The 15029-nt window shown below is 47.6% G+C and overlaps 1 protein-coding gene across 1 annotated transcript in view; it reads left to right on the top strand.

Annotated features, from left to right (window-relative positions):
- grin2cb (glutamate receptor, ionotropic, N-methyl D-aspartate 2Cb) overlaps positions 1-13361 on the top strand; it is a gene marked incomplete at both ends in the record, with an annotated part of 353829 nt that extends 340468 nt beyond the window's left edge. Inside the window, 7 exons of the mRNA XM_083635815.1 lie at positions 2342-2495; positions 2902-3027; positions 4227-4456; positions 6130-6290; positions 8303-8490; positions 10293-10525; positions 11775-13361. Of these exons, the coding sequence (XP_083491941.1) occupies positions 2342-2495; positions 2902-3027; positions 4227-4456; positions 6130-6290; positions 8303-8490; positions 10293-10525; positions 11775-13361 (2679 nt within the window). The remainder of the gene's footprint in view (positions 1-2341; positions 2496-2901; positions 3028-4226; positions 4457-6129; positions 6291-8302; positions 8491-10292; positions 10526-11774) is intronic.
- Positions 13362-15029: the final 1668 nt, after the last annotated feature.

Raw genomic sequence — 15029 nt, 5'->3', positions numbered from 1 at the left:
CAACAATACAACAGTGTCACCTAGTACATAGTAAAACGTATAAAATGCAAATCAATCAATCAAAATCAATCAAATGCAATCAAAATTACATTAAAGTTTGAGTCCAATATGAAACTCATTGGCCAAATCTATTTCAATCTTGATGAAACAAAACAAAAACAGCTGCCACAAATCCTTCAACATGGGTTTAAATCTGCCTATAGGAAGAGGGAGCAGCTTCAGCAGCTTGAAATAGTTTTGCAGCAAGTCCAATGAAGAGGCAGCAGTATGAAAACAATGTTGCCTAATTCAGTGCTGAGCTCAGGGACGGTAAACAGAAACAGCTCCCGAGGCCGTAAACAGTGATTTCCACCAAGTTTTTTTTTTAAAGCCGTTACAAAACTTGAAAGCTTTACAGTCAGTAATGAACCTCAGTGGTCTCAAACACAAAAGACGTTTCTCAATAAGCGTTCTTGTGTGTTCTTGCGTTCTTGTGTCCCTGTGAAACGTCATCAGTCGCAGCCCAAGTGCTGTTCCAATACAAAGTTCACATTTCGCCAAGAACGCTTACAATTCCCGGATGTGTTCTCGACATGCCCACTTTACCGAGGATGCTCTGGGTGGTGATTTGTGTCAACTTGGCAAGGCAGATATCCCAGAATTCATTTTGGCATAAGCGGAGGCAGAACGCAGCAGAGAAGACGCCATAAGCTCCGGGAAGTTTTTTACAATTTAAAGTTTTATTTCATCACTAAATTAATTTCTGATGACTTTTGATGCCTACAAGCAGGGTACTAGGTTTCAGTAAGTGCCACTTTACCAACATTTATGGCAAAAAATGGCAAAAAAGCTCCAGAGCACAAATGGCTGCATCTAAATCAGCTGAGCTTTTTATTTGTGTAGTACTGTCGGCTGCCTCTGCGGTGGTATTGCGCAATACCCTCAAGAACGCATCGTCTCAAACTTCCAACAGCGTCATGTGTGCTTGTGACCTAGCAAGTTCATTCTTCCAAGAACGACTAGTAAGAAGTTCTCCCCAAGAAAAAAAGACACTGAAAGCAGACACACAGCTGATGAAAGAAAGCGATCACTGACACAGAATGCGATGATGTGGTAGTAAGAAGAGGAAGAAGAACTGGATGGACAAACCCGTCTTTGTTTGTCACACGACTACCCAACACACGCATGTGGCCAGCCACACACACTCATGCTGACGGTGGCCAGTGAAATAGTGTATGTGCATGTATCCCATTCAGGCTTGTCCTTCCTCCAGGGGGCAGGCCAGGAGCAGTGGGCAGCTTTCTTGTGTACATTGCCCGGGGACCAACTTGAGTTCACTGGTCATCTTCTGCATGTTTTTAGTAGGGGTCCATACTGATGTTGTATGGAGGAACCCCAGGGGAGCACGGGGAAAACATGCAAACTCCACACAGAAAGGCTCTTTTGACGAGATAACCCACCTGGGCAGTGGGCACTGAGGACATGGGGGGACACACACACCCTCAGCGCCCACACCATCCCAGGCGGGAATCGAACTGCGGACCTTCAAGCTGTGAGGCCACAGCGCTACCACTGCGCCACCGTGCCCCCAGTTTGCAGTACTGCATTATGTAAGTGGTCAACAGCAGCGCGTGGCAGAGGCTGCTGCTTTGATGGGTTTCTAATTACCGGTAGGTCAATGGTGTGTCGCCATGCATACACTATGGTGGTAATACATGCTTTTCTCACACACACTGAGCCACATCAAACACAGCTGCATGTCAACGTGAACGCCCTGAACAGGTGTTCCTCAGGAGAGCCTTCCCGCCTGCGCTTCTGTGCCTGCGGGCGCTCAGCTCTGCTGTCTGCGTGTGTGTGTGTGTGTGTGTGTGTGTGTGTGTGTGTGTGTGTGTGTGTGTGTGTGTGTGTGTTTGTAAGTGTGTACAACTCCGCAAAATTCACCCTCACAAAACAAAACAAAAAAGTGAGGAAGAGCTTGCATTTCAACACTCCTGAGATGTGGTAATTTCTCAGGATGCTCAAGTGAGGAGACAACCCTCCCCCCTTATCGCTGCAGAGAGACATTGTAAAAGTTACACTATTTACTGCCATAGTGCGGTGCAGCGAGTGTTTAATGTAGCTGTTCATAACATTGAAGAAATGCTCTATTTTGAGAGCTTGGCAGTCAGTCCATTGGCAGACAGGGAGCCAAGTGTTGTTGTCTTACAATATTCACTATTCAGGTCTATTTTACAGCATTTGAACAGAGTAAGCAAAAGTGGCTCGTCGTAGGATATTTTAACAATGCATCACTGTACCTCTGCCTGACTATACCTGCGCTGTGCTTTCTTACAGTATATTTTCTCTCTGCCTCCTCACCCAGGTTTTCTATGGACGAGCTGACATGGCCATCGGTTCTCTCACTATCAACGAGGAGCGTTCCGAGATCATCGACTTCTCGGTGCCGTTCGTCGAGACGGGCATCAGCGTCATGGTAGCCCGCAGCAACGGGACAGTCTCTCCGTCCGCCTTCCTTGGTGAGAGAAAACTATTGCCTTCTTTCCAAACTGATCACAGATCTGAGACCCTAAGACCTACCTGGAGCATTTTGTGTGTGTCCGCCTCGCTGCTGCTCGCTCGCTCGCTTTAACAAGTTCTGTCTCTTTTGGTTTGCAGACACGTCAGCAAAGTTCCCATTAAGGGTTTATCCCACAGAAAACGGTAGCCTACCGCTAACTCCCCATACGTACAGTGCACACACCTAAATCCCCTTTCTAAAAAAAACCCAACAACAACATTGAATGACAGAAGCACAAAATCCCGAGAGAAAAAAAGGAAAAAGAAAAGAAAGGGGTGGTAGTTTATCCATCTTCCTATCCTTCTGCCACATTATGTTGACCTCCATCTCCTCTGTGTATGTTCCCCTACCTCCCTCCCCCCCAGAGCCCTACAGCCCCGCCGTTTGGGTCATGATGTTCGTGATGTGCCTGACCGTGGTGGCGGTGACGGTCTTTGTGTTTGAATACTTCAGTCCGGTCGGCTACAACCGCAGCCTGGTCAGCGCCAAAGGTGAGTCACGCACCTCTCCGTTGCACCGGCACCGGCGGTCGTAGTTCTTCATCCAGACAGAGCGTAGTGGACGATAGTGAAGAGATTCCAAATCCAAACCATATTTCCTGATTGCCAATTAAATAAACATGAGGGTGCCGCGTCTATGTGCCGACGGGCCGCAGTGCCGACAGGTCGCAATGCCGATAGCCCACAAGCAGAACCAGCTGAGCGAGGCGGCGTGCAGCGTGTCGGTGGAGCTAACCTCTCCCAGCCCCCACGCCAAACCTAACCTCCCCCCATGCCTAAACCTAACCTCCCCCCAGACCCTAACCCAAAACCTAACCTCTCCCACCCCCCACGCCAAACCTAACCTCCCCCCATGCCATGCCTAAACCTAACCTTCCCCAGACCCTAACCCAAAACCTAACCTCTCCCACCCCCACGCCTAAACCTAAGGTCGGCATTGCGGGTGGTCGGCATAGCGGGTGGACCCCAAACATGAGATGGGTAGAATTTTCATAGGAGTTAGTCGTAGCATTTGAACGGGACCTGAAGTATCTGGTGTCCAGAAGCTGAAACGTTTGATCTCAAGAATGTTCCTTTTACACAATTTCCATCCTCCAAAGCGTGTCATGGTAAGCGTGTGTGTGTGGCGCTAAGCGTGTCATGGTAAGCGTGTGTGCGTGGCGCTAACTGTTTGCACACACCTCTGCACCCCCGTCTGTGCGCTCTACCCCCCCATTATTAGAGTTCCTCAACAGGATTTTGGGGAGAGGGCTAATCAATCGCAGAAGGCGGTGCTGACAGAGCGTGCCTCGTCTCCAGGTCTGAAAGGTCATTTTCTTGTTTTAATTAACGTTCGTTGCTACGCTAATCGAACTGTGATTGATGGCCCCGGCTCCCTCCGCTGTTGCACATGAGCAACAATGGCAGAGAACGATGGAAACAGGCCGAGGCTGTGAATTGTTCTGTTGTTTGAAAGTTTGCAGAAGGGCACGAGATGGCTCATGAATAGTTAGAGAGCGAAGAGTGGACATTTTTCACTCGATGAAAGAACGTAGGAAAATCTGTGACTCTTTCAAAAAACAAGGTCACGAAGCTGAGGGTCTTTCCATCTATCCGTGAAGTAACTGAGAACATACGGCTCTGTAACACCTTAAAACAGTTTAAAGAGCTCAGAACAGACTCTCTCGCGTCTCCTCCCTCTGTTTCCTCAGCTCCTGGTGGTCCCACCTTCACCATAGGGAAGTCAGTGTGGTTGCTGTGGGGGATCGTCTTCAACAACTCGGTACCCATCGAGAACCCAAAGGGAACGACCAGTAAGATCATGGTCCTGGTATGGGCCTTCTTCGCTGTCATCTTCCTGGCCTCTTACACCGCCAACCTGGCTGCCTTCATGATCCAGGAACAATACATTGATACTGTGTCCGGGCTTTCTGACAAGAAGGTAAGAGATCATAAACTGTATCTGACTTGTCATTGGGTAATAACCTCAGCTCAACAAAAAGCAAGCTGTTCTAGTGGATCATTGAGAGCAATGGTTGTTTGAATCCAGTTTGTGTTGCGAACTCTTCCTTCTCGGCTCTCTTTCTCTTTCTCTCTTGCTTCACTGTGCAATGGCTAATAATGGCATGGAAACAATGAAGAGAAGAAAAAAGATGTGTAAAAGCCTCATCTGATAAAATCAAGTACGAGCACTTTGCTGTGAACGTCTCTGTCCTTTCCTTATCAGCGGGGAGCCCAGTAGCTTAAATGAGTCATCAATCGCTGCCGTCTGTCAATACAGATGGTGTCCGTGTCTGGACTTTGTCCTGTCAGACTTCCTGTCCGTCCATCAATATTCCCCCTGTGTCGTCTCCGTCTCTTGTCTCGCTCACACAGTTAGTACAAGATGGCAAAATGTCAAACACTCTAAAACAAATCGGTCAAGCTGCAGAGGTGAACAATACCAAGTCACTTCGTCGCACACACACACACACACACACACACACACACCTACACACACACACACACACACACACACACACACACACACACACACACACACACACACACACACACACACACACCTACACACACACACACACACACACACACATCCTGGATACAGGCCTGAGAGAAGCTTTACAAGAAAGCATGTCATTCGTCACAGATAGCAAAAACAACTAAGTGTTCTCAGGCGAGGATTAACCGAGCTACGCCAGTGGCATGATCTATGGCTGTATTAACTGACTATATTAACTTTATGCAGAAACGTATGCTCCGCGGTGTGCGGGATTGATACAGATTACCCAGTAGAACCAAACCTTAGCCGCCCCCTACTCTGGGATCCCATAAGATCCTACAGGATTAGATAGGCTTAGGTTATGAGCGGAAGTTGTGGCTGTGTTGGCGTCTCTCTGGTTTTATGGTTTTATTGCTAATCTCTGGGCGACCTTTAATACCGCCCCCATCTGGCAGTGTCAGGTTAGGGTGCCCTGTGCTCGTTTGAACAGTTGATCCTAACAGAGAGGTGAGTAGCAGCTACACTGCTGATTTACTGTGCAGTAGCTCATAAGTGGACGGTGAATGTATGGGGACAGGTACGCACGCGCGCGCACACACACATACACACACACGCACGCGCGCGCGCGCGCGGGCGCACACACACACATTTTGATAGGTCCATTCATTTACGCTCGGCTCAAAAGGTCAATGCCGTAACCAAGATAAATAGATCCTTTGTGTTTACAGTCTAACAGATGATATGCCAGTTCCTTCCTGAGTTATGCATTAGCTCGGAATCTGAACATTGATTGGGTGCAGATTGAACTTGATTAAAACTCATTTGTGGGAACCGAATTGATTGAGATACAGTATGTGTTGACTGATATCAGATTGCGGTGAGCGGAATGACATCCAATCGACTCAAGCAGCACTGAGTGGAATCGCTGATTAGATCAGTTTGGAAAAAATGGAATGACTCTAAATTGGGTCTAATTTAATTGAGGAGTCTCTCATCCTGTTTATGCCTCCCTGCCCCATCTCTTCACTTTCACCCCTGTTTTTTCCCTCTTTCTTTTTCTACTCCTCTTCCTTTCCACTCCTCCTCCCCCTCTCTCTCTCTCTGACTCCCTGCAGTTTCAGAAACCACAGGAGCATTACCCTCCTTTCCGCTTCGGGACGGTCCCAAATGGGAGCACAGAGAGGAACATCCGCAGCAACTACCCCGACATGCACACACACATGATCAAATACAACCAGAAGGGGGTAGAGGAAGCTCTCAACAGCCTCAAAATCGGGTACAGTTTTACTACAATATCACACAATTGGTTAAGAGATTAGTTATGTTTGACAAATCTGAATTCAAATTCACTTGGGGGGTTTTCCTTGGCGCTAGCAAGTTTAGCCTGATAGCGGACTGAATTGTCAACTCGTTAAGATGGAATTATGCTAAACGTCTGTCGCATGGAAATAAGAGGTACGGAATCCTGACGAGAAAACGTTTTGAGTTTTTATACTCTGTGCCAGTTTCTGCTCGCGGATGTGACCGTTATTTTTGAAAACTCCACTTTGTGCGCCCAGCCGTGTCCACATAGTTTGAAAATTTCAGGTGTTCACGGCCAGGCGAAAACTCAAAGCAGAGTGCAGTTCATATTTCCATATTTCAAAGTGATACTTTTAATCTATTTAAAACAGCCTCGTTAGCAGTGTCTGTCTCATCTATGGCGGCCGCCATTATTGTTATAACTCCTTGCACTTGACAACAACATTAGTCCCGCCCATAGTTTATTGATGCTGATTGGCTAATTGGCTAGTCCCCCTCTGCACTCATTCGACACGTCGTTCTTTCGACTGAGGAAATCACTGTTGCATGTCACGTGCCTTGAGATAACTCTTGTTGTGATTGGGCGCTAGATAAATATAAAATTGATTGATTGATTGATTGATTAGAGTGGGTGGATTCAAAGATCTGGAACTAGGCAATATCAAGGTTGTTTTAAGAAGGACAATTCAGTAGAAAGCTGCACTGGGCAATTTTCCACTTCTTAGTGTCTTAGTGAAGAGGTGCAGCCATTGTTGGCTGCTGTTTAGGAGAGAGTTTTGTATTTATAATGTTTAAAGACGAGCTGAACCCAAAAATGAATTTTTATTTAATTTTAGTTCATATACCTGGGTATTCGGTGCACCTATTTAATAATGTATGCACACACACACAAATCACAAAAATCTTATGTCTTTAGTTTTTCACACTTTTTCTCATCAAAAGTTAATTTTTCAGGATTTCATTCATAACAGTAATCTACAGTTTGCTGACGTCACATAGTACTATCAGAATTCTACCCCATTTCAACCAATCATATCAGGACATGGCAGCTGTCAATCAATCTTCATTTCGAGATGAAAATTCTGCAGGCAAATGGCCGCCTAATCTGGCAGAATTTCTAGCCCATAAACTAACTAATAACTTGTATGTAACATACAAAATAAAGCAAACGGTAATGTCTTCATTTGATGTAGAATGCAAAGGACATGTAACTGGCTCGTTAATATTGTATTTACTGCGGCTCTTTACCGTGGCTACTCGACGCTCCAATCCGACAGGCAGCACTCATGCCTCGGCGCGTCCACACTGGTCAGCGCGGAAGCAGCCGGCTGCCCGGTTCTCTCCAGATCCCACTCACGTAGCGCCAGAACACGCTCGATTTGGGGGCGGAACACGGCAGGATTGGCCAACGCCAACTCCAGTGCCCAGAACTGTCAAATCAAATCATCGACATGCTATGGCCCGCCTCTCAACCCTCTTTGATCTCAGGCAATATATGTTTTCAGTCTGATACGTCACGCGACCCTCTCTGAGACTCGGCTCATGTGCTCTTTAAACTTGGGGAAGACTTCCTGCCACCAAAATAATAACGATATTAATAACGATAAGGATAACTTAAATCGAGCGCATCTGCAGTGTCTCAATTAGAAGGAATTTGACGCTCTCCTCTGTTGCAGTCGCACTCTTAGGTCGATCAGATGGGTGTATTTTTAGATCAAATAAACCATGCCTAGCACATCACAGCTTTAATTTATGTATATAAAAAAAGGCACTGTCAAACATCCCACATTCCATCCCCACACTTCACATTCATAACACTTAAAAAGAGAGAAAGGGGAGACTAATCAGAATCAGAATCAGAAAGACTTTAATGGTCCCCGGGGGGAAATTGGGAATGCATAATAATGAGAATAGTGTGAGTGTGTGGAAGACCTCATTAAAGACCCAAAAGTAGCAAGCCTCTTGTGTGCCTCTGTTTGCATGCAGGAAGCTAGATGCGTTCATCTACGACGCCGCCGTGCTCAACTACATGGCCGGGAAGGACGAGGGCTGCAAGCTGGTGACCATCGGCAGCGGGAAGGTGTTTGCCACCACGGGCTACGGCATCGCCCTGCAGAAAGACTCCCGCTGGAAACGACCCATCGACCTGGCCCTGCTGCAGTTCCTGGGAGACGGTGGGAACATACACACACACGCACGCACGCACGCGCACACGCACACGCACACACACACACACACACACACACACACACACACACACACACACATCTCACGGCACCAAAATACATGTTGTGCTTCGGGTACTCACCACACGATGAAATGTTAATCCAAAATGCACATAATCTGTCTTTTTGGAAGGAAAAGAGGTCGGCGGCCATGTTTGGAAAGTAGTGCCGGCTACCTCTTTTCCTTCCAAAAAGACAGATTATGTGCATTACTAACTTTACGACTGTAGCTCACTGTAAACTGAGCGGACAGTGCCGGTAAGGCATGGTGTATCTTGGTTATGTGTGTGTGTGTGGGGGGAAGGGGGGGGGGGGGGGGGGTTATGGGGGGGGGGGGGGGGTGTCAAATGAGCTAAACTTCCAAAAAAGTGGTGTATCCCTTTAATGATAACCAGAACCAGAACCACTACTTGCCTAACCCTTACCCGAACCTTAACCTAACCCTAAACTTAAAGCAGCTACAAGGAACTTTTAAGTGGTTATGAAACACGTGAAACACCGTGTCAATTTAATACTGATGCGTCACAACTTACCTACATCAGCAAATGAGACCATCAACGAGGAGATCTGCGATTTCTACATCGTTTTTCTAAATGCCTTTGTGTGGGTCGGGACAACAGGACTTCCTGTATTCACCTCCGTGTGAAACTGGTAGTCATTTTTGTTCCGGCAGGCGAATGAACCAATAACGTTAACCTTATGCAGTAAATAAAAAAGCAGAGTAGGCTCGATGATCAGGCCGGGCTCGGAGAAGCCCTGGCCAGCCTGTCGCAGCTCGGCCCACTGGTCACAGCGTGTGGAGACTCGGGTGTTCAGGAAATGCAGAACCCTAGCGCTTTTGTCCACAGGGGCCGCTAAAATCAACACAAAATGAAAGTTCCTCATAGCTGCTTTAACTACTCACCCAAAAATCTGACTTTTCCAAATTGGGGACACAGCTGTCCAATTGGACAAACCATCCCCAATTAACTGGTCTTAAGTGTGAAATGTGTCCCTGAAAGTAGCCTATGACAGACCACACACAGCAGGTGAACCATGGAATTGGAGCACATCCAGTTCAGTGTGTGCCGTATCAACGGGGAAGGGGGCTTACAGGGAAGAGTTAATATCCTCAGAACAGCAGGGAGTGCTGTGAATATGATTATCTTTGAGCGCGCGCGCGCACACACACAGACACACGCATGCATATACCTACACAAACACGCGCACATAAACACACACACAAACACACACACACCATGACGGCTGTCAGTGTGGAGTTAATATCCTCCCTCCTAGCAGGGTTTTCGAGCACACCCCCACTCTCTCTGAGCTTTTGGTGATAGTATGAGCTCTTCATGATAGTCTAATAAACAGCGAGTTTATGGCTGACATACGGTGATAAAATGCCCCATGCTCCCGTGAGGCTGCTGGGTATAACGCAACTCAAGAGGTGACAGAAATTGCTTGCCACCTGTTCAGAGCCATGGAGCAGTAGCTTGTGTGGTATTGAGAGCTAATGGCAATGTGTTTAAATACTGTTACAGTCTTCCCTCGACCACTCTCGGTTCAATTCAAAAGGTGCTTTGTCAGTGTGCCGTGTGTAATTAACCTATGGACAGAAATGGTTCTGTAAACCTGAATTAAAAAATGACTGAACAATCTCTATCTATCTATCTATCTATCTATCTGTCTATCTATCTATCTATCTATCTATCTATCTATCTACTGTATCTATCTATCTATCTATCCATCTTCTCTCCCTCCTTCAGGCGACACGGCGCGCCTGGAGACGGTATGGCTGTCGGGCATCTGCCAGAACGAGAAGAACGAGGTGATGAGCAGCAAGCTGGACATCGACAACATGGCGGGCGTCTTCTACATGCTGCTGGTGGCCATGGGCCTCAGCCTGCTGGTGTTCGCCTGGGAACACCTGCTCTACTGGAAGCTGAGGCACTCCCTGCACAAGTCGCACAAACTGGACTTCCTCTTGGCCATCAGCAGGGTGAGATGGGTCTTTGGATGGCTGTGTGGCGGATTGTTGATGGATCCGTTGGGTGCTTTTGGTTGGTCGATTGCTTGGCTGACGGAAGTGATCCATAAGAGATTGGTTGACTGATTCATGCATTGATTGGTTGGTTAAGTGATTGATTGTTTTTTTTGTTTGGTTGACTGATTGGTTGGCTGATCAGTGGGATAATTAGAGGAACAGCTTGATTGAGTGAATGACTGAAAGGTTCAATTCAATAACTGGTGGTTGTTTTTCTTTTTCTTTTTTGTTTAATGTGGATGTATGAAGTGGCTGTTACACAGTAGAAATGAGTGCTAATGGATACAGTATTATGTGTACAGTATTTGCACATAATGATATTGTATGATTGAAAGGCCTTGTTACAATATTAGCTTAAATTGTGCAGTAGTGTTATCAAGAATAAGAGGGGAGTAGAGAGGAGAAGCGAGGAGACAGAACAGGGGTAATTTGCTGTTTACTCCGCATTTAACTTTGATTGCTGATCCTCCATCTGTTTAAAAAAAGAACCCTGTAATTAAAGTATAAGCCAAGGATTTTAATTTCTGTTTTCTTTGTGGATGCTGTTGTTTAGGAGTCTGGTTATTGAAATAGAGGCTGTGGCTGAATGTATGGCCAGGGGAACATGATGTAATTACACCATTGTGCCTGTATGTGGTTTGATCAGATTAGCAGCTAAATTACTATCTGATCATTAATCCTTACGGGCAGCCCCAAGGGCCAAATTAGACGGGGCTCTTTCAGGTTTACTCAGCCAGCTGTAATCAGTGAGCAGCCATGGGATTTAGCATTGTGTTTGTCCATGCAGTTAGAGACTGTTTGTCCTGCGAGGGGCTGCGGGCCTGTGTGTTGTTTGTGTGTGTTGTTTGTGTCTGTGTTTATTTGGGGAGATTCTCTCAGCTAGGGGAATGCATCATGAATAAATGAATGACTGACTAGCTTTCTTCAGTGATGAAATGAGCTATTTAATGAAATCTTTTTTTTTAATGCTAGTAGTTGTTTAGCTGCCTTTGAGATGCACAAATTGGTTGAAATCCTGTTTTATGGTCGCGGTGGGACTGCTAGGTTGATTCAAGGTTGAATACAGTAGTTGATGACTATTGATTTAATCATAAATGGTTAGTGGACTATACTGTGACCTCCCTTTCTTTCTCATTCATTTATTCTTCTTTCTTTCTTTCTTTCTTTCTTTCTCATTCTTCTGTTCATGTCTTCCCTCTTTCAGGCTATTTACAGTTGTTTCAAAGGAGTGGAGGACCCCGGACACTCCTCAAGCCTTGCCCACCCTGACCTGACCTCCAACTACGCTCAGGCGAACATGCTGAAGATGCTCCGCACCGCGAAGGACCTGGTCTCCACCGCCAACGTCGAGGGCTCCCTGGACAACGCCACCAAGACCATCGAGCAGTGGAGTCGCCACGGCGGCGGCCTGCCCATCCGAGGTCCGCAGGTCACCGCGGAGAGCGTCCCGGGGGGATTCGCCTACATCACAGAGAACCACTCGCCCCTCCCCCAGTGCTCCCTCACCCCGCCTCTGACCTCCATCACCTCGCTGAAGCAGCAGAGGAGCGTGAGCCGCCCCACGCCGCTGCGCTACACCCTCCCCACTCGCTCCACCTCCTGCTTGTACGACCGGCCTCTCCCCATGTCCAGCCTCAGCACCCCGCACTTGGCCCAGGGCGAGCCGCTCCCTCATCAGCACCCCCACCACTACCAGACCACCGGGAGACTCTTCGTGGACGCCCATCCCCGCTCGCCCTTCATCCCCTACACTGACCTCCAGCTGCCCGACATCTACGCCTCCCACCCCATCTCCTTGGCGTCGCCTCAGAACCAGCCTGTCTACGAGGGCGTCTACGAGGGCGTCTACGAGGGCGTCTCCCGGCGGAAGAGGAGGTCCAAGAGCTTCCAGTGTGAGGAGGTGGGAGGGGAGAGGAGAAAGCACAGAGCGCAGGAAATGAGCGTCAAAACTCCAGTCTATCTGACTGAGCTGAAAGCCAACCACCTCCTGGACAACCATGTCTCCGCGCGCAGCATTGACAGTCTCTACCCAGGGGAGGTGATCTGTCCCGGGAGAGAGAGCTACAGCTCCTGGCCCCCAGAGGAGCTGGTGCTGAGAGGGAGACGCAGGCACCGCCGCCCCTCTTTCCTCAAAGCCACCTGGAGCGGCGAGCGGATCCACCAGCTCGACGAATCCCAGTCGTCCGTTTCCCAGTCCAGCCAATCACCTTCCACCCTGCCAGACCTGTTCCCTTGCATTATCACGCCCTCCAAAGCCTACAACCCCGCCCATTTTCGGAACAACCTGTGCCTCCCACGGAACCAGGCCTACCTCCATATAAGGCAGGACCAGCGGAGGCCCAATGGGCATAAGGGCCAGCGGCTGCGTTACTCCCACTCCGCCCACCTGCCCACCTATGGAGAAGCAGTGCAACACGGGAACGGGGTGGGGATGGGCGTGGTACGGAGAGCCACCAGCCTGCTCAGCAGACAGTACTCCCACTACCTGAACTCCTATCCTGGGCTGCCGCTCTACCACGGCCCCATGGATCTGCAGCCGCACACCCAGGCCTCCAGCAGCCACCCTAGCCCCAACCCGGTATGTCAGCTGCTGGCCTGTGGCGGCGGGCGGTGCGGGGGCCACCGGGCCCTGCTCTACCAGGACAGCTTATACGGGGCTTACGGGGTCTATCATGGGTCCCAGACTGGATTGGAGGGCCAGCCAGGCCTGGGAACAGGGGGGCAGCCTGTGGGGAGCCCATGTGTACTTCGTCCCTGGAGACGGGTGTCCAGTCTGGAGTCTGAAGTCTGATGAAATAAGAGATCAAAGCAACAGGACCTCCTAGGTTGGACACACCTGTGAAGTCATACAGGAGACTTTAAATGGTTTAGGTGTTGTCAGTGGTTTGACTAATATAAGGGTGAGAAGATAGAGTACAGTACCTTGAAGTAATTGTTGCTTGTCTGTAAGACTGTCACTGGAATGCTATGGTGAAAAGTAATAAACAGAAGCATGGGTCCAATCACAATTCAGTGGTAATTTAGGACTGATGGGATGTATAGTAAGATAATAAGACCGCACTGTTACCAACTGATCCTTGAGAAAGCCGGGTGGAGTTGGCAGGTTTTATCCACTTGCTGCTTTCCTACTCCCATGCTCATGTTTCCTGTGCTTCAACGTGCACTAAGATTTACAACCGTCCACAGCATTGCCACGGGAACACTGGCTGCACTAAGCTCCAGAGGTCTCAAAGGGCCCTCCATGCAGTGCGCGTTGTTGTGTATCGTTTATTTGTGGATGGGTGGCATTGTGTCTTAGCTCTGGTTGAGTAGGTGAACTGTCTACAGCTGGATTGGAAAGACGTAGTGGAGGATCTAGGGATTGTCTCTTTAAATACAGTCGCCAAAAACACAAGCAGTCATTGTAGCAAGAGGCGTTAAGACGGCTCTGACCCGTCACGCGGACAGTTTCCTTTCAAAATGAGCTATTCACCATTAAAACACTTTGACACCTCATCTGTCAAAATGATCGCCCATATAAAAGTGTAACCCATATGAATATTTACTGAATTGATTGAGACTTTTCTTCCACAATTATATCAGTTTTTGATGGGATAATCTATCATTTTGTGATATCCAGTAATGAATTTCAGGTAAGAGTTATTTTGATTTATATATTTTTTTAATGGATTGATCATGTTTTGGAAGTAAACCCTTCATGTGTTTATCTAGTGCAGTGATGAGGTAGCGGAGGCAGAGGCGTTGCGAAGGCTGATCCACATGAACACAATCTGCAAAATGAAAGCATTGGGACAGCATCGACCAGCACTAGGTGTCTTAAACCATGGACTCTCATCCCTCACTGGGCCTCAGTATGTGAGCCACAGTGCACAGCACAACATCACACAGGGCCTCACAATGAATTCTGTATTCTAAATACTATATCAATATATAGAAAATGTATTGAGGCTGAGTTAGTGTCATATTCATGTACTACACGTATGATAGGATTTTTTGTAATCACAATCTTAGAGTTTTCTAATCGCACTTCTGACACGTTTTGAGTTTCTTTTTGTAAAGCTGCTGGGTTGGCAGATGTACTGACATATTTGTTATTATATCAACTCTGTCAGTTGGCCTACATTAAGCTTTTCATCACTCTCTCTTTTCCACTCTTTTATAACATCTCCTTTTCTCCATCCCCTCTAAGTGTTTAATGATCAAATTTAAATGAGGTAATTGAACGCTATTCTAGTATCTATATTACCTGGTTCCCTCACCCTGTAATTAATCACTTAGACCAATTAAAGAGCCTTTTTGGACAAATATGCATGCGTGCCTCTTCCTTTTACAGCCCTTATCTTTCTCACACCCATCCATGTAACCTTGTGGAAGGAAGAGCAGTTTAATTGGGGGATTGCTTCTCAACTCTAGGCTTGAGGAGACAATGAATGGAAAGAGAGGAGGGAGGGAGGGAAGG

The sequence above is a fragment of the Poromitra crassiceps genome (genome assembly GCF_964638095.1).
Source record: "Poromitra crassiceps genome assembly, chromosome: 4".
In the NCBI taxonomy this organism is placed as follows: Eukaryota; Metazoa; Chordata; class Actinopteri; order Beryciformes; family Melamphaidae; genus Poromitra; species Poromitra crassiceps.
This window is presented reverse-complemented; position numbering and strand designations above follow the sequence as displayed.